The sequence below is a fragment of the Takifugu rubripes genome, chromosome 21 (genome assembly GCF_901000725.2).
Source record: "Takifugu rubripes chromosome 21, fTakRub1.2, whole genome shotgun sequence".
Lineage (NCBI taxonomy): Eukaryota > Metazoa > Chordata > Actinopteri > Tetraodontiformes > Tetraodontidae > Takifugu > Takifugu rubripes.
In genome coordinates this window covers 15,196,534-15,217,010 of record NC_042305.1, presented here as the reverse complement: position 1 = coordinate 15,217,010, position 20,477 = coordinate 15,196,534, and the positions used below count along the sequence as shown (strand labels likewise).

General features: G+C 42.6%; 1 protein-coding gene across 1 annotated transcript; it reads right to left on the bottom strand.

The window, feature by feature from the left end:
- Nucleotides 1-19,066: 19,066 nt before the first annotated feature.
- Nucleotides 19,067-20,135, bottom strand: LOC101070320 (gamma-crystallin M3-like). Its single transcript, XM_011615977.2, has 3 exons — nt 19,988-20,135; nt 19,464-19,706; nt 19,067-19,386 (listed from the first exon to the last, which is right to left on the bottom strand). The coding sequence occupies exons 1-3, from the start codon at nt 20,018-20,020 to the stop codon at nt 19,108-19,110; spliced, it is 555 nt and encodes a 184-aa protein (XP_011614279.1). The 5' UTR covers nt 20,021-20,135; the 3' UTR covers nt 19,067-19,107.
- Between the last annotated feature and the right edge of the window lie 342 nt (nt 20,136-20,477).

The window sequence follows — 20,477 nt, the reverse complement described above, 5'->3', positions numbered from 1 at the left end:
TTTGGATTCTCGACAGTGATAAATAACTGCTGACTCGGGGGTAGGCTTCCCCTGCTGAGTCAGCAGAAGGAGGAGCGAAAAATCCCATCAGGTGGTTTGTGAACAGACTCTGAGCTGCTTCACACAGGTAACCACTGTCGTGCACAGGTAGACCACACCAAACAAGAACACCTGTGTTTGGAGATCAGTTTGGAGATAAGATTGACTTCTCATTCATTTCACATGCCCTCCATGACCATTCACAATAAATCAGACAATTATGTGGAGAGGATAATTGTGTGATTTGCCTAAAAGCCCTAAAACAGGTGACACGATGTAAATTGAGATTTATGACTGAAGGGTCAGCTGCTGATTTATTAACATTTATTAAGGACTACAGAGGTAAAAAATACTTTAATACGTTAATGAATAACTCAAGCTTAGATGAACCAAGGCTGTAATTCTGTCATTAACACTTTCAGCTGAGTGGCCCAGTCAGTTTTGTATTCTTACTGATGGCCAACAATGGTGGAGCATTAAACTACACTACTATACAACTACACTGTGTTGAGAACCTAGAATAGGTGCTTGATAAGATTTAGGAGCTTGTTGTATAGTTTTGTAGGTTTTTAGCCTCAATTTTCAAGGCAACACAAGCCAGCAGCTGTTGAAACAAAGCAGAATCATGTGTAAATATAGACTTAATTCATAAAGCCCAGTCAAAAGTGGATGGTGTTTCATTTTTAACCACATTATGTCTGAAAAAGCACATTATTTCACAGCAGCGGCCATCATTGTGCGTCCGTCCTTGAAACATGCCTTCAAAAGAACTATTTCATTAACATACCATATTGTACTATTGCCGACTGTTGGGAAAGGAAGGGGCTGTTTATTGTATCACATTGTGAGTCTGCAAGTAAACAGGATTTGTCTTGATTTCCTTCTCATTGTGTTGACCTGGAGGTCGGGGTCTGAGCCCTTGACTGGTGATGGAGAGAGGCGCTCCACTTTATCAGCCTGGCAACACAGGGGCCGCTGCTCAGGGTCCTGCATTCATGTGGTGTAATTATCACGAAGACTTGATAGTGTAACGTTGCAGTTTAAACACTCACAGGAATATTCTGATCATATTAAAGAAAAGAGCACGCTCTCACGCCCAAGTCGTTAAGTGACAGGTGCTCCTGCAGTCTCACGTTACGCAATCCTTTATGATATTTCATGACAGCGGGTTTTCACAGCAATTACACCCACATTTGACCGGCTTTGGACCGTGTGGGTGAACACGTTACATCCAATCACGTGCAGGTTTGTAATTTGACCATTAGGTCGTAATTTGATTGCGAAGCAGCTGTCTGTGTACTTAAACTGAAAAAAAAAATGAAAAAGTGGAGACGCTTGTATATGGTGATATGATCAATATCTCAGTGGTGCATGGCTGCGTGACCAGCTAACTGCCAGTTGTGACTGGATTCATAACAAAACAAACCAAAAAAACGGTTAAACTGCAGCATCAACGGTCTGTTTTTCTGCCAGGGACGTGCAACATTAATATTAGTTTTGCATAAAGGCCTCCTGTCACGGCCAGAGCGTGGCGAGACGCCTGCAGAGGCAGACGAGCCACAACATGTTTCATGTTGTGGAACTCGCTGCACTGGCAGGATGTTGTGGACGTTCACTTATTTATCCTCTTTGATCGTAGTTTTCTGTTGCATGTGTTACTTTTTTAGAGAAGAGCACGCTCCAGGTGTTCCAGGTGTTTATCAGACACATTGGTGGCATTAGCCAGCTCATCCCGGGAACGACTTCCCTCCTCGCCTCCACGTCATCCTCAAAGTGCGACATGTTTATTGTCTGCAAACGTCTTCTCGGCGGGTTGTGAAAACCCTCCCGACACTTACAGTGAACGAGCACTGAAGAGCGAGCCTCTCTAATCCCCTCAGACACCAACAGAGCGGCTCCTGCCACTCATTACCACTGTCTCCGACTCTCCCACGGATTGTCACCGAGCATCTCAGGAGTTCCCATGGGTGGCCCCAAACGAGCGTCCTAGTCGGAGCCCAGTGGTCTTGTTTTCTTCTTCTGTTTTTTCCTAAATCACAAAAGCTATTTCTAATTTTAGTCTTGTTTACTACTTACAAATTCACAGGCCTGTAACGATCTTTTTGGATGGGGAAAAAACTGACCGCTCTATTTCCACCCCCCACCCCCGAGGGATGCTACTTCATTAGACAAGACTATTTAGGCCCTGTTCCATCTATCTAGAACTGCAACAATACATTTGTTTTCCCACTTCTAATTCAGTCCGACTGCTGCTAACGGTGATGTTTTCACAATACTCTAATGGTGTGAACATACCACATGATAAATCGCTTCCCATTTCTTTTCATTTCCTCTTATTTCTAATTTCCAATAAAGGGCCTCCAGCATTTCTGGCTCTGCTCTTTTGTCCGCCTATCCTTTTTCCCAGAAAACAAAGCAAGTCACTGTAACGCAGCTTTCACACCCAGTATTTGATTTATTGTTTAAATCCCTATCAGGCCCCACTGAGACAGTTCTTATAAACTTATTATCACTCGGACACAAAGCGTACCTGGGGAAGGAAAATGGGCCATTGTATTGAGGCCGTATTATTTCCGTATGCGTTTCAAACAGGCATTAATGTATCCTGGTTCCGCCACATTGTTCTCCTGAGAGGGGAGGATTTTGCAGACCTAATGGTCGAATCATAAATGTTGGCCGGTGGCAGGCAAGGGTCTCTGGCTCCAGCTTTTCTGGAAAGTGAAGAGAAGGAGGTGGCTGCCCAACAATGTTGGGACTCTGCTTTGATTTCATCAAAGGAAATGCTTTTAGCATTTGTCACACGACCCCTCCGTAGATATTAAAATATTACTGAAAAGGCGATGCTCAGAGTCATTAGTCAATTAATGGTGATCAATATTTTACTTGATTTTCTACCTAATGGGTATTACACTGGAACAAAGTATGTTTTAAAAGCTCCAGGAGTGTGTCCACAAATTAGGCTAATTGCAATGGTGATGATAACTGGTTAACTTTGTTCCATCAGCAGCAGTCGTTTGTCACTGCTGTGTCTCCCACAGCTGCTTCCCAGTATTGTGGCACCATGGCTACGTAAGCACATTGTACAGACAGCCAGACGCAGCGGGTCCCTGAGTGAAACGGAGTCGTGGGAGGTCTAGAGACCCTGCTTCTGTTTTTGGATTCATAATCGCAAACAGGAAGTCACTGCAAGCCGGTCACACAGGGCCGCTTCCTTCTTTTGTTTACTGAGAGGGGGGGATTGGGGCGGCATGAATTAAGCTCAGCATCAATTTAGCTTCTCAAGTTTCCCAAAATGCTTTCTGTACAGTATTGTAGCTCATCTCATTCTGTAGACATTCTGACATCAGGCTTTGAAAGTGGAGATTTAATAATAATGAGGACCCCCCATCCCCAGTGAATCGATCAGCATTTTGACTCATGCACTGCCAGTGTATTTATAAAACTGCAGAAGGTTTTGTTAAACTGTGACGCTGCCACAACTCTGTAATCTAATCAACCAAGCAGAGCATCCTTTGTTTCCTCAAAAGTCCCCCCGCCAGTGAGGAGTGAACTCATCCTTTAAAAATAGAGCTACATTGTAAGTTGTCCACTGCTTTAAAACCTTCAAGGTGTAATGAACGAGCGATAAGAAAGGTGCCCCCTGAATAGCGACTGCAATGTGCATTTTTCTTTCAAAGGTATGCACTTAGCCTGGCTCAGGTGTGCCACACCTCCATGTCTGTGTTCCCAGGGAAGCAGTGATCCTTTGTTGCTGAAATATTTGATAATTACACTGAGATTCTGTGGATGTCACCTTTTATGTTGTCCATTTGCTGTACAAAAACATGTTGTTCCTAATACTATGGCATTTGAGTGAAAACGGAAAAATTAACACCAGTGGCGGTGTTTTGACGATGCAAGGGCTTCTTAAAAATAATTATGTCATTCTAAAACCTTAATTTCCCAACACTGCACTTGCCTGGGGCATTTCCACATGGAAAAAGGCTGTTTAAGTGGGTTTGGGAACTATGCGGCCTTTGCCTTATTAGAAATCCCTGTGGGACCAAGCAATTCCAATTCCTGCACCTTCCATCATTCATCTTTCTCTGTGCTTCTTTCATTTTGCTTTGTTTTCTTTCCTTTTTTTAAAACTTTATTTCCCATTTGATTGCCTTCCAAATGCCCAAATAGTAAAAAAAAAAAAAAGTTTTTTCCAGTTCACCCCTCCCAGATTTTCCTTATGAATGCAGTGGTTTTACTGATTTGCCAGAATAGTATACTGCTGCATCTGCCACACAAAAGCTTCACTCGTCGCAATTTATTCACAGTGATGATGTCAACAAAGCTTCCGACACTGAATCGGTCCCTCCAGAATGGGGACCAACACCTAACATTATAGTTTATGCGTCACCTTTTCCCTGTTAGGTGTTTTTGGCATTTCTGCCTCATTTACTACATGTGGTGTTGAGGGTCCCAGCCCCGTATTAGCGCACATGGCATTTCTTTGAGACATTACACTATGCACGGACAGGATATGAAGCAAAGAAAGTATTTGAAAATTGTGCCTAAGGTGTGGTTCATGAAGTTCAGGACATTAGTGCTGAAAGTTAGACTCAAACTTCAATCTTTGTATTTTGGTTGTATTATGCCAATATTTCCATGAAAAGGTAACATGAAAATTTGAATCGCCCCTTAGAGTTGCTGTAGTGACATTTATATAGAGCTCACACGGAAACATTGAAACACGATTCTGAGCTTTTTGAATCCGTGTATCAGTGAGAAACAATTGGAGTTCTCCAGTTTCCAGGACTTCTTTAATTGTGGTATCGCATGAAGAAAGATGCATCACTCTCTCCTGCTGGTGCAGCGACATTGGTGGGATCTGATGTGAAAAGCCAAACTTTCACTGTGCAGTCTGGACAGCCTGGATCCATGACCCCGTGGGATTGTGGGTAAATATCTGCAGCTCAGTCATGGGAATAAAATAGCTTCATGCCGAGGTCTTGATCCCCGGGTTACTGATATAAGATTTCAGTCATGAAACTGCTTATTTTCTTAATATTTACCTGCAAAACCATACAATGATAATAATTCAATGATTTAGTATCGATAATTACTGTACTGCTCTTAGTTCTTTTTCCCAGTCGGGGTGGGGGGGGGGAAGTTTGGCAGAAAATGAGTGTTTACCCAGGCTTTTGATGTCTGGTTTACTGCTCAAAGATTTGTCCTCTTTTGTCCTCTTGCCTGCTGAAAGTTTGGATCATCTGACCGTAATTCCAAATGATGTGTGTGTGTGTGTGTGTGTGTGTGTGTGTGTGTGTGTGTGTGTGTGTGTGTGTGTGGGGGTGTGTGTGTGTGTGTGTGTGTGTGTGATTACTTTAATTGTAGTTTGTGAGAGGGAAGGAAGGGTGAGGATTAGCACTCCTCTCAGTTGTGGGGCGAAGGTCTGTATGAGAACATCGTGGGAGCTTGTGACTTGGTGCCACACAAAGAGTGAGAAATCTGGGCGTTTTTTCGTGGCGCAGTGACGCACCTGAGTGTCTTAACGCCACATCTGGCACCAAGAAGTTAGGACCTGTCATTCATTACAGCTATTTCAGAAATCTCACCACAAGCCTGAGGTGAATGAACACCATGAAGTGCACACTTCCTCTGTGGCAGAATCAACCGCTGTGCTGTTTTTCCCATGGAGCGTCTGCTGAGACCAGAAAGAAATAAATGTTTTGTTCTCGGCATTTAAGCTCCTTTGCATTTGTAGTAACAAAGAGCTTCGTGTAGGTAGGACAACTTCATCAATGATATCTGCTTATTTTGGTTGACGCCCATGTAGTTCACAGGGTTACCCCCCCCCCCTACAAATACAGTAGTGTGGGTATATTGGGCTGTTTGTCCCAAGCTCACTCCCGTGACAAGACAGTCTACAATGGTGGGAAACTCATGTATCTAAGTTTAATTGAGTGGCATTAATCCCCAAATAGCAGCTGTGTAAAATGGCTGTTATGCGATTTCAGTGAAAAACCTGGGGAAAAAAACAATACTTTATTTAGAAAGGAATAATTAGATTCCCAAGAACCTGCGAAAGGCCCAATGTTCTGGTTCTTCATATCTTTCCAGTGCAAAACACATCTTGTTCTTGTCTTGTTCACAACTTGAACTGCTCTGGTTGGAAATTTCTTTTTTTTTTAAATGCTCCAGTTTGAAGTACATTTTAGTGTGATAATACACTTTAATTTGATAATTGATTACCAAGCTAACTTCTTGATGATATTTTCCCATAAAGTAAGGTAATCTTATGCCCCCTAAAAGTGGTTTAGAACATGTGCATTGCTATCTTAAGATAGGATTTTAAAAAAAGTACAAATGCAGCACTATTATCCACAAACCCGTTTCAGAGAGACAACTCTGGATTAAATCAAATACTTTATTGCTCGCACTTATATGCAAAATTAGCAATGTGTTTCAATGTGTTCATTCTCTGATAGCAAATGCAGTAGCAGCATGGAGCGGTCAGGAGTGACCAGGTAAAAGGGGGGGTTTAAATACCTCCCCTGATCAGGAGAGAGGGTCATGTGACAGATCTGTTGATCTGAATCATGCACTTTGAGTTATCTCCCTAAACTAGCTCCACAGGCTTCAAATCATTTATCTTCTCGCTTAACTAAAACCAAAGTATGGCACCTAAGTTGCTCCTGTTCTAACTGGTAAATGGCAGAAACGGTGGGTCTTCATTTTGTAAGACTGGTCACACTCACTGGTCAACACTCAGATGCAAATTTAAATGCACCGATTCCAGATGAGCAACAAAAAAACAGTCCACAAACATCAAACTTCCTGGTCCAGGAAAAAGCCTGTGAGGTTCTTAACTAAGGCTGCCCTGTGAACAGTTATCAAACTTTCCATCAGGTTCCCACCGTATACCTGCTGCATCTGACTTTTTTTTTTTTTAAATTTGTGTTTGTTTTTACTGCCTGAATGAGGAAAACAATTCTCACATCTCAGTTTACCTTACCCAGGTACTCTGCAACCATCAGGTCTCTTAGACCCTGAGACTCTTGTTTCGACCATCTGACACCTGTCATCCTATTTCATCTCAATCTGCATCCCCCCCCTCCCCCGTACATACACACATGCACATACACACCTACAACACAAACACAAAAGCCCCAGGCTGACTGGGCATTGTTGACAAACCAAACTCATATCTTTTAAGTTTCCTGCACACGATCATTGGTGAGAACCAGAATTCCACGGGAGCCTGGGAAATTCTGACAGAGGAAATCGTATCGACGCCGTGTGTTCATGAAACCAGTCCTTTGTCCTTGCTGCCTTTGAGGTGTGAAGTACCGTACAACGGGCGCATACACTTCAAAATTGACAGAAATTTGCAACAAAGGTGATGATTTACAAGTTCGCCACGCTGCAGGGAGAAACGTACTGCTGAGGATCCACAGAGGCAGTTGGCATCATTTTAACATAAACGTGTTTATAGTTCAAACAGAGATCCAAGAGACTTTGCATAACAGACATTTATAGATTTCAGTTGCGTGTGAGTGGAAAAAAATGAGTTACAGTCTCCTGTTGGTCTGCGTATCAGATGGTTCACATTTACAAAGATAGACCCACCCCTAGTTCACTGATTTTATATTATTTTGGTCATGAGTGTGCTGCTGACCGAGGCGGCTGCTTACAGCCTCTCCGTGGCCTCTGTCCATCCTTTTGGACCCACTGAGCCAGAGCCGGAATGTCCAGCAGGGCCAAAATCGTTCCTCCAGGCCCTTTAGGTTGCTGAATGAGGAACCCAGTACTGATTATTATTTGATTATAGCTGATTAAAAGGTGGCCTTTGTGCCTGTTTGTTGTTTCTGGACCAGATTCTTGTGTGTCGGGGTCTGAATGAGAACATTGTTCCTGTGCTGATAAGCTGTAATTAAGACCTGCCTGCATATAAGAGTGAGAACCTATAGTAGGTTCCACCTGACAAGAGGAAAGTTAATTTAAACTATAAGACAATGGGAGTCAGAGGGTCGATAGCTTCTGATAAAACTGTCTGATTTTGTGTTATGTACAATTGTTTGTGTTATCATCTGTGTTCCTTTGTGGGGAAAAAAGGGGATTGCCAGTGTGGACAAACTGTACAGCAACAAAATGCAGCCCTGCACAGCACATATGACTGACAACTTCGGTGTGAATTACCAGTTATAGTTGTGGTGAAATGCAGAGTTGACTCAAGTGGGTCAAAGTGGCCTGTTTGTAGGTTCTTTCCTTCATTTTCACTTCCTGTTGAGCAGTATCACCAGTATTACATTCCTAAATGGTTGGTTAAAAAAATGACCCCAAACTACAATTAGAAGCAGCTTGCTGTACTCCCTTACTGTAAAACTAGGGTGTTCTGCCAGCCGTCCTGTGTGTGTTTCTCTGTTTTCCAGCTGGCTAGTGGTAGTAGGTGGTGTTAATGAGACACCTGGACACGGTGTCTCGCAACCTACAAAACCCCACCTTCTTCCTCGATGCTCGCTCTCTCTCGCGCCACTTTCAGCCTGTCAGGAGAAACTGTTGGAGCTTTAATCTGTCACCTTGATATTGAATTTGAATAAATTCTGGGTTTTTCTTGTACATTTTTGGTTTCAGGTTCCCCTGCTGCCTGCCTTTGAGCCAAGGTCGAGACAGCTCCCACAGCCACGCTACCAGAAGCAGACATGTGACCTTTTGTGTATTCAGCCATTTTGAAAGTCCCTCATACTTGTTCATTAAATTGTTGAATAGTTTTCAGGTTGCAGCACAGTCTGGCAATAACCAGGCCGTTTTTGCCATAGCACAGAATCATTTTGTTTTCCAAATTGCTTCGGGTTTTTGTCTCAGGATGAAATGTGTGTTCTACACTTGTATGTGTGCATGCAGCTGCGTAGACTCATGTCTGGTGTTTAGATCACGGTGGTTGCTGATTTGAAAAACAGAACAGTGTGCACTGAATACTGTCAGCCACATTTAATACCATCAGTTTGATGCCCAAAGGAACTGTCTTCTGCAGGGTCAGCCTCCTCTTGATGCGCCGGTGGGTGCCCTGATCACTGCTGCTCTCGTCTGCTCTCTGAACAAGGAGCTTTAGTGTGCCTGGATGGACAATATTGAGGACAAGGCGTCTGGCGCTGGCACAGCAGAGCCAGTGGCGGCTGTAGCCACACAGACTGTCGTCTTTTCATCGCAATTACATTTGGTCCTTCTGCTAATTGCTGAGAGCTGGCTGGAGTGATGCGAGGAGAGGCTGGCAGTTTGGACTGAGCGGGTTTTTGAACCGAGGGATAAAGAGAGAAAAAGAGGGATGAAGCAGGGGTCATGGAGCTTGTTGGTTATTAGGAAGTGAAAGGTTCCCAGCTGCCTCTGTCCAGCACAAGGGTGAATGAGCAAGCAGTCAGGGAGGATCTTTCTACGAGCCTTTCCGCATTTTAGGCCTCCTTTAGTTCCTGAATCGTAAAATTTATGTCTTTCTTAAAGGTCTGCATCGCATCAAAAGCAGCGGTCATTGACACACGACAGTTTATTTTTTTTTGTGATAAAGGAAATGTTGTAATCTTCATGGAAGTGAAACCACATGCAGGTCAAAACAATCACTCCGAACTGATTTAAGGTCAATAATAAGTCAGTGGGAGGGTTTCAAACTACACTTCTACTTCTGCACATCAACTCCCTTGACTGTGGCCTTGTGAAACCTGAACGTCGACAAGCATGCAATGTCTGTTTTGATGTTGAATTGTTGTTAATCTCTGTAGTAACGCTATACTTTTATTAAAAATAAGCTGGTGTAAATTTGGAGGGGAGGAGGATAGGACTTAGCACCTTTGATATGTTGACCTCCTGCTCCTTCACACAGCCCAACAAGTGACAACGGCAGTGGGCTTTGAGCTTACTGTGGGCTTTATAGCTTATTAAAAACCTGTTCTAACACAGAGAAACAGCGTAACAGTCCCCAAAGGCATCAAAGAAATCTCTTGTTTTGTCAATTTGACTTTCTTCAGTTGTGGAAATGAAGTTTCTCATTCAACTCTTCAACTCGCATTTATTAAAATTCAAGTGAACATTTTTAATCCTTAAAAAAAAAGAACCTGTTATAGTGCAAAAAAGAGGAGAACACAGAGAAAAAGGAACAATTGTTGAATGGAGTGACAGATTCTATGAAATTGATGTGATATGTTCACTTTTACAAGAGTATATACCATCACCTTTGGACTCTTATTGTCTATGATGTCTAAGGCTAAAAATCTAATAAGGTATAGGGAAAATTAAGGTGGTTTATTTTTATTTGACGTTGGCCCACTTCCCCGGCTAACAGCCCTCCACGTGATCTGTTTTTTTAACAAGTAAACGGCCCACATCCTAAACGCAGACGCATGAAGCATGAACCCTGGAGCATCTAGCGTAGCGCACGCTGTCATGGTCTAAATGAACGGCAGCAGCTGGGTGCATAAACCTGAAGGTGGCTCCGCTGCTTTGAGCACTGGGAGCAGCTGGCGACCTTGTTATGGCCACTGGCTTGAAGACGTACATGCTCCCAACAGCTGCCACACATGTACGTGCACACACACTCACTTGCAGGACCTTTACACACAGCGTGCCATTGTTAACAGCTGGCAGGGGTTTTACCGCTGCATTACCCCAGACACGCAAACAGGGGAGCAGATAATGAGCCATGGTAACCTTGACTGTCAAACTCTGATTTAAACACGACAAAAAGTCATAAATAGCACTTTTGTTTCAAACTATAAGTTGTGTTTTACAATATAATCCCAGTGTTGCTGTGAGGGAGGGTGAGAGAAAAGTCACACCATATGGGCTGCAAAGTCATGAACACTCTGTTTTAACAGATTGAAAGACTTGTTAACATTGTGATATGATATTATTTTTAACTGATTGTTTTTTAAGAATCCTGAATGAATTCTGTGCATTGAACACGAGCTTCAGAGCCACGTGTGTCTTACACTGTTTGCAAGAGCAAACTTTTCCACTGTGGTTTGGCTAAAAGAAATGCCTGACTTTATTCACAACACTGAACAGACCTGAAAAAACCCAACCAGCAGCTCACGGTCCAATAAGTGAGAGATGCTCAACACTCTTGGCGCTGCGTATAAGCTTTGAGGTTATTGCAAGTAAAGGCAAGAAGAAAAGAGTCAGAACGTGTTGATGTAGTCATGGAAAAACCCATGTTTCCTAATCTCTAGTGAGGGTGTTGTGGACAGGAACACAGGTCTTTTAATTCATCAGTACACTGGAGCCTATAACTATTTAGGATCAGAATAGCTTCTGAATCAGCTAGAGTGATCTGCAGATTTTAATCAACAGAGGTCATAAACAGCAACGATGAGGCTGGAATTTGCATTTTCCCCTTTTTTCCAGGTTAAATCCACTTAGATCAAAATGGAATGAACTGCACTAAAATCAATCCACAGTGGGGTTAAATGTGCATGAAATACTTTTTTTCTTAATTGAACTGGGGCCCGGTATGAATAGCTTCTATAACCCTGAAAGTGCTTCACTTTTTTTGTTGGCAGGACTTGAACTTTAAAGTCACAGAGACGTATATGAGAAGCAAAAGACAGGAAGGAAAAGATTGATGAACAATGAATTTAAAGTCAAAAACAGGGTCAGAGAAACAAGCCAGAGGCCTGGAGTTTCTGGCCAGCCAGAGTCAGTCCCAGGCCAGTGGAGGAACTGGTCCCAGAATGGGGAGGGGGTGGAGTTTGGGTGGGGACGAGTGAAGTTCCCATGCCCTGCAGGTCCCTGGGGAGTTTTGGTGGCAGATGTGACGTCTGGGGCCTGAAAACTCCCTTAGTCTCTGGCTGCTATTTCCCTTCCCTCTGGCTCGCTGTCCTCCTCTGCATGTCCGGGCTTGTCTGCTGACCATCTAGTGAAGAGGGGAAGCCTCTCATCCATCACTCTGCCTTTCTTCTACAAAAAACACAACCCAATGGACTCAACTCTGACATCTGACAGAAACAACTGCTTACACTCATGTACAAGTCCTCCAAGGAAGTCCAACATCTCATTAAGTGTTTTGTAGTAATACGACATTTAATTGCTAAAAATACCACCGATTTCTTCAATGTTTTTAACAGATTTTAATAGTTTTAAGTGAAGACATAGACAAATCCATCAACTGACCTAAGCCCTATGGAAGCCTTTCACATCTTTGACATACAGCATCTGACTTTCTTATTCGTTCTGAATTAAAATAAGACGTCTCTGACGTGGAGGAAATAAATTAGGCGCTCGTCTGAGGAAAAGTAGAAAAAAAACAGTCTTTGTGGTGAAGAGCACAATATGAACTATGGAGACACCTTATCATAACAGTGATAAAAGAGATTAAGTCCAGCTCAGCACTTTGAAGGGGAGAATGAGGCTGTGAAGAACGAAACCGGTGGATGAGATACAGCAGTAAAAAAAGGAAAGGATCCTCCCAGATCCACCCCGAGCTGGTTTTTCCAAGGGTCTGTCAGCAAGAAGGCAGCTGTGAGGAGATACCTTTATCTCTCTAATGCACTGTATTACAGCAGGCCTCTTGGAAAAAGCCCCCGTCTCTGTGCGGCTGGATGAAAAAGATCCGGATTGGATCCCTTCCTCCTCTGAACAGATTAGGATCCTGTGAGCAGCCACACATCTCCAGCCGCTGTGTTACTCTTTGAAGCAGCGCTAGAATCTGTCGACACCGTCGGACTTGGTAACAAGAGTGCAGCCTCTAACATGGCGCTGAGGGACCAAAACGCCAGTTTTGAAGCCCATAGGGTAGATTTCTTTAAAGACCTCTTCCTGAGGTCTCTGATGATCTGAAAACAAACATGATTAAGATCCCAGGCTGAAAAGTAACACTCGCTTTGTGCTGCATTCTTTGGGAATTAGTGGGAAAAGAGAGGAGGTGGTGGAGATAAATAAATAAATAAAGAAGTGACTTCCTAGATAGTTCAGGATGATTAAACAAGCCACAACAAACAGAAAATGACCTCAGATCCTCCATGAAAAAAGAAAATCATAGTCTTCACTGTTAAATATGCCCAAGTTATTTCTAGAATATAAAAATGGAATAAATGTTTCAAGAAAGGAGAAGGATTTACTTTCAGTTCCATTCCTGCATGGCTTTGTAACAACACACACATGTAAAAATTACTACACTGTACTTTACATCGGAGAGCACATTTTCAGAGAACAACCATTTCTTTGGCTGCTTCCCTATTTTATTCACCCGAACAGAGAAATAATTTCCCCATTACTTCTTCTGGAAAGGACATCCCTCACCTGTTACACCTTGCAGAGAGGATATCCTTTAACCGGTCGACCCCCAACGTGTATTCACAATACAGAAAACCTATATAACCCTGTTAAATTTAGCTCTCAATACACTTGTCCCAGTGGAGAACCCATCTGACACCATTGTCCCTGGCTGTTAACACCTACAGCCACACAAAGCACAAACCTTGAGCACAGTGCAAAGTAAGAGAGAGACGAAGGTTGGTTTCTGCTCCCCTTTTGTTTTTGGATGCCTACAGGGCTTCCCTGACACTTTATAGACGTTACCAAAGTCGAGAAAAATTGGAATCTCGGATCAGTTGGTGACTAAGGGTCCGATTTTGACTTCCTTGTCAGCTCTCGTTTCAACTGTTTGGTTTTGTGAAATAGATCCTGTGAGTGTGCTTTGCAGACCGGGAGGATCTTGTTTAAGCTTGATCATCAAGCGTGGACAGCGACACAATTGCCCCCTTCTGGTAATAGACAGTACTGCACCACGCACGCGCGCGCACACACACACACACACACACACACACACACATATATGTATATATTCCATTTAAGTTTTTAATGTAAGTGTGATGATTTTACTCAAACTGTTTTAAATCTAAAAGAGAAGCTTTTCAGATACATTTGATCCTCAGAAGAAAACAAAACCATAACTAGCACAAATGAGCAGAGAAATGATTGTGTTATTAAGAAATCATGGGGGGTGGAGAATGAGGGGTTGAGGGTTCTTTTTTCTGCTACAATACAAGCATTTTCCTCTTCGGGTCAAAGAACATTTCTCAGACATGGTTTCACATTCTGGGTGGGTGAAAATCTTTCCAGTCTTTGTGTTTTTGTGGAGCTGCTAAGCTGACAAGCAGCAGAGAGGTGCATCCTGAGCATTTACACCCAAACTGCAGCTGTGTCAACAGCTTAGCCCACGCCACAGGCTCCTGTGATACTGATATCTGATACCATGACAATGAGATAATGTGAATAACAAGATTTTTTTCATTATGCAAGGATCGTTTGTGACTTGACCCTCAGCTGTTTTTGATAATTATCATTTTAATGACTGTCATTTCATACAGTTTTGGTTTGATCCAAACTTTAGCTGGTATAATTTAATTATACCAGTGTCCTCCACCAGCCTTTCATTCTGTGTTAACCACATGGAGCTGATCTAGTGAGGTTCTATTAAATGTCCTGACTGAGGACAGAGGTCAGATGTCACTGCAAGTCATTAGGACTTCATCAACATCTTGACCCTGAGGTCAGCTCAGCATGCTTTGACACAGAGCTCAGCCGTGTTGTACCTCTTGTTTGACAGTCTTATTTAAATGGAGCCTCTATCCCTTGGGAGTTGGAAAGTAAAAAATATGTCTCGTCTCATCTTCTTAACTGCTTTATCCCTTTCGGGGTCACGGGGAGGGTACACAACAAAATGTAAAAAATATATATATATATATTTATGTATTTGGGACTATTTGTGTAAACAATCTGATTTTAATGACTGACGTAGTTCAGTAGCACCCTGGTAATCAACACATAAACTCATTGATTTGTGTTATGTTTACCTTTTTAACAATCCTGACTGGATAATTTGACAAAGGTCTGAGGTTAATCCAATAGAACAGACTTTCAGGCCAGAGATTTCCTCAAAATACATCACTGAATGCGGGTTAATAAACTACAGACAGTGGTTAAAAATGTCAATAAAGTTTACTGGTTACAGACTTGCATTGTAGATAAGGTTATTTTTCAATATTTAAAGCATCAATAATTCCAAAAACTAAAGAGCTAAAGGAATGATTGGAGTGACCTCATTCGGGTTGTCGGGTATTGATATATCTGCTTTAACTAATGAGCAAGTCAGAGCAGAGGTCAGGTGAATTTGTCCCCATTCCTCCCGACCAATGCAGGGTGAGTGCACTAGTGCATGTTGGGGGAGTGTAACCATTGTCCCCAGTAGTGCCGCTCTGTCGAATCCAGGCCAAATCCAGCCTGAATTCATCACTTCCTTGGATGAGTCATGACAAGTGAAATCCAGGATGTGACAGATATAAAATCATGCACATTTGTGGTTTGTGTCTACGCCGCTAAGAAAACAATATCAACCAATATGTGAATTATTAACAGGACAGGATGTTATCGTTGTGTCTCTGTGTTTTTGTGTGTTTCTGATGTGATTGCAGCCGCTCCTGCAGCATGCTGCTCCAGCGCCTTAGGCCCTAACATGCGCCTGCTGTCTGTTGGCTGCAGATGTTATCGTTCGTGATAAGTACAGTGTTTTTGTTGGCACCGTGTCCCTCTCCGTTTGAAGGCGGTTGGACTTGGCCACATGTGTGAGCTGCCCCGAGGAGAAAAACCTTTGCACCTGCCTCTGTTTGTGCAGGCTTTCCAGAGAAAAAAAAGAAGAAGAAAAAAACTCATCAGGAGGCATATGTGGAGTCATTTGCCAAGATGAGATCAAGTCGTCAGGGCATGCTGAAGCCGTCGTACCTGTGGAGACAGATTATCCTGCCTTTATTGCACACGTGGGATCAGTGGGTCGCAGAGGTGAGACCTGCAAATGAGAGTGAAAACGAGGCAGGAGACTGGTGTGGATTACACCCATCTTGTTCCAGCAAAACATCATCTGGAGGCTTCTACTGCCCCTGTCTTAGGCCTGGGGGGGGGGGGGGGGGGGGGGGGGTGGCTTTCTGAGGGCCGCTTTCTGTGGGGAGGTCAGTGAAGGTCACGGATAAAAGAATCCCAATAAAAACTTTCACTTCGAAAAAGAGCATATTTTATAGTGAAACCAATACATAATAACAACAGAGTACCGATAAAGAGAAAGTAAAAACAGATTCAACCATGTCTTTCAGAATGAATGGGACTAAAGGATGCATCAATGAAACAATTGTGATAATTAAAAGAGCTGATTTAAAATAGACTCAAGTGACGCTTGCACTGGTCAGGCAAAGCAGGGGCTCATTCCTACCTATAATCTGTACCAGTGAGAAAAGATACATTGAACATACAGCCCACAATACACAGAGACACTCTGTGCTACTCAACGAGGAGATCCAACTCTCAATATGATAGAAAAGAAAAGAAAATCATGGGAAAAATCAGGTCAATGGTGTTATAGAGCTACACAAGGACTCTGATGTATTTTGCAGAACAAATCAACAACAAGCTGCAGGTGTATCAATATTGAAATCTTTAATCGTTTTTCATCTCTGGATTTGCGGTTGCCCAGCATAGTCATTTTCCTGCGTCTCGCCATGTCAGAAATGGGCCAAAAAAAGAGGCTCGGATTTGGAGAATCCCACCTCGGGATAAAAGACGCTGAACTCCAGCAGGCTTTGATCTGTGTTCATATCCAGGCCCAAGCCTTTTTTTGACTAACGATGGTTCTGCATTGGCATACTAGAGATCTGTACCCACATGGGTGCCTTTAATGAGTTGTATTTGTTTTGTTTTATCCACCTCCTACTCACCTCAATATGAGTTAATAATGAATACTACAAACGAGGGGATTTATGGAATCTCCCTTATCTGCACCTACATGGGGCTAATTATCTAACCCTCATAAGGATCACGGCTTGCAGAAAATATCCTTTTTTTCCACAAATGAAATAGACCAGAGTGGAGTCTGCCATTGGGGCTAATTTCAGATGTTTCTTTAACATACATCTTGGCGATAAGTCCCTTCAGCTGAACTTCATCTGAAACTTCCCTTAACTTTTGTGTTAATGCTGCACTAAACTACAAAACGCAGACCCTCTCCTGGGATCGGCTTCGAACTTTAATCCATCTGTCCCACTTCAGAGTAATTCTTCTGTTCCCCATCAGACAATCGTAATCCCCAACAATGCCTGGAAAATATGTCCTTTAATGGCATCGGTCACAGCACTTTCAGCTCATAATACACTATCTGTGATGGCAACTCCCAGTCCATCTCCTCCTCATTAGGCATATGTCTCATTTTCCATTTCAGACAGGAGATACAGAAGTGCGCACAAAAGCATTTTTCAACCGCATCTCTTCTGAAAGTCTAATGAGAGCGGATCAAATATAACTGACACCAAGGGGAGACAAAGGGAGACATTGCCCTGGGTGAGAGATGAGGAGAAGTAGAATAATGGGCCCGAATGTGCCGTCGCTGTTGCGGCGTGGAGCAGGACCACTGAATGCAGATGATTCTGTAATGAGGGATTAAGTGGTGGATTATGGGTCTTTATTAAGATGTTTCTGATCCTCATTAGGCTGAACCTCGTATCAGGGCATTGATTCCACACTCACTTGCTGCATTGGGTGCTCTCTGGAGGAAGACAGGAAAAAATGAAGAAGATGGCAAAAAGAGAGAAGGGGAGAGATGTGCCTTTTAGATCCTATTCTCATTAAATTACCTCGCTAGGAAAAGGCAGCATGATATACATCCTGTATAGATGTAGATGTACAGTAATTAGGCCTGCAAATATGCCCATCTATACTTTAATCCTGTAAATAATAAGTTAATAAGGATTTGGTTGCATATTTATGCCCAAAGAAGTCACTTGCTGAATTTAAATCCAATGGCCCACTTTGAAAAAAGTGTCAAGGATTTTTTTTAAATTTGCTCCATAAAATTAAATTAAATGTTTTTTAAAAAAACAAAAAAAAACCCTCCACATTGTCTGTATAAGTTACATGGCAATAAACATCAATCTTTTGTCATAACAAGATGATTTTGGTGAAAATCAACCCCCGACTCTGCTTAATCTGTGTGACATCTTAAAAACAGCACTGGAGAAAACACAGGCACACAAGCCAAATCCAACCCAGATGCTCCAGAAATATTATTTATGCTCTGAGACAACAGTGAAGAAGAGCGAGGCCAGAGGAAAGCAGCGCTAATATAATCAGGCAATCAGAACTCCACCGTTGTTGATGCAACTGGCTCCAAGTTTACTGTTGCGCCGCAGACATAACAGCTTGATATCCGCTCAGACTAAACGTCCTCCACCCCGATAGCAGCTCTGTCAGCGGCTTTAAATCAACCCCCATTCAGTGGTGCATGAGAAGTCATCACACACGACAAAACATGCACCACAAGTGGAAATCTACACCACTTTACTAAGAATCCTTCTAAATGTACACTTCTTTGATGCTCACTATCTATAGACAAATGTTTCCTTATACAACATGCGGAATCCTTATAGTTTCTACAAGTGTTATACTTTTGGGAAGAAATTTATTTTCTGATATCTGGTCTTTGGGACACAACTCATACTGCTGGCTAAATTTATAATTAGACATTATTCTATTACTGTAATGCTGGCAGCTGCCATTGCTATTGTATCTGAATCATTTTTATGTAGTTAGACTTGTATTAAGTATTCTTTTAAAGTACTTAAGTTTTTATTTATAATAATGCAATACATTACATTGTGAGGACAACTTTTAGTTTTACTCCACTGCGTTAATGCGTTAATTTTTGGATTAATTATATGTAGATTTTTAGAAAAATGTAATCTCATTGTTTCATTGTTAAGCATGTTTAAACCATATCATGGCAAATGTTTTGACCCAAGAGTAGAGAAAGATAAATTATTTAGCTATTGTGTTTCCTCCCATTGGCACCACACCCCCCCACCCCCTCCATGAACCTGCCAGTTTTGTATGGAAATCAATTGTACGAAAATCGGTTTAGTCTAAAATCCCATTTATGAGTGAAAAAGGTGCTGAAAATATAGATGTTTTTGATAATGTTGAAAAAGAGTTGTGGTTTTTGGTGATGAATGAGGACACACAATTCAGGTTTTAAAATTTTACAACAGCTTTATTGAGCACATTGTCAGTCTACTGGCAGGAGTCGGTGATACGCCTCATGCTGGTCACCCTCATGTTGCTTCCGATGGTGCTGATGAAGTTGCGGTACTCGCCGGGCCTCACGTACATCATCCTGCCTCTGTAGTGGGGCTGCTCGTACATGAGCCAGTGGCCCTCCATCACGTTGCAGGACATGCAGTTGGACATGCGGTAACGTTCCATGATGTTGTCACAGTCCTCCATCAGCTCATTCATCTGACCTCCAAAGTTCTCCCTCTCGTAGACCTTCATCCTGTAGGATCCCCTGTGCTGCAGAGCAGAAGGAGGAGCAGGGTTATTTGGCTTGTCCAGGGTAAGCAGTACTGGCAGAACTCATTTTATCTCACCATGGGGATCATACGGCAGGACCTGATACAGTCACTCATTCCCATCATGCTCATGTAGTCAGAGTAATCGCCCCTCCTCAGGAAGTACTGGTTTCCCATGTAGTTGGTACGGTCATAGACCACAAAGCAGCCTCTCTCCACCCTGCAGGAGTGACACCTGCTCAGGTAGGAGGACATGTCAGGGCAGTCGCTCTTGCACTCATAGGAACGTCCCTGGAAGTTCCTTTCCTCGTAGAAGATGATCTAGGAGTTTAAGGCAGATGTCAGTAAAAGGATGCAGCACTGTCATTATTGACAGCAGGCTGTTTGTACTACCCAACTAAGCCACTTGAGGGTAGCACACTCTCAAAAAACTGTCAAAACATTATTCAAGGGTTACAACAAAATTGCTAAAGTTTCTTAGGATTAAGGATCAGCTATTGGTTGGAACCAAACAACACTGATTTATTTACTGGCATAGGTTCGTGAAAACATTTAGTCATCCTTATTAGCAGCAGAGATAAACATGAAAACTGATAGCTTACTTTGCTCATGTTGCTCATTCCAGTGGAGGTCATGTTGCTGCTGGGTGTTCTGCTGCTGTTGTTGCTGCTGATCCTGGACCAAACTGTGTCCTACCTGGTTTAACCCTTTCCTTTTATACCTAACACGCACACAGGGCTTTGTTTGAAAGCCCTGAGACAGCAGCAGAGCCATAGAAATGCAGTGAATGTGGAGGGATTGTCCACATTTAGAGGGGGTGCATGGAGCAGAAATCCATTCAAGTTGTTTCTCGTACAACACAGTAGGTCAGAAAGGATGAAAGGTTAATGATTGAAGGTCAGATTTTGGCGTACAATTCATTATGCGCTACCCTGGTTGGTCAGCAATATCATCTATTCAGTGGCGGGTTTTCACTAACACACAATAGGTAATGGGCCTGAATAGGTAATGGGCCTGAGATATATTATGCAGATTATTTTCAGAACAATTGTTATTACTGATTTTATACTTTACAACAAACAATAGTAAAAA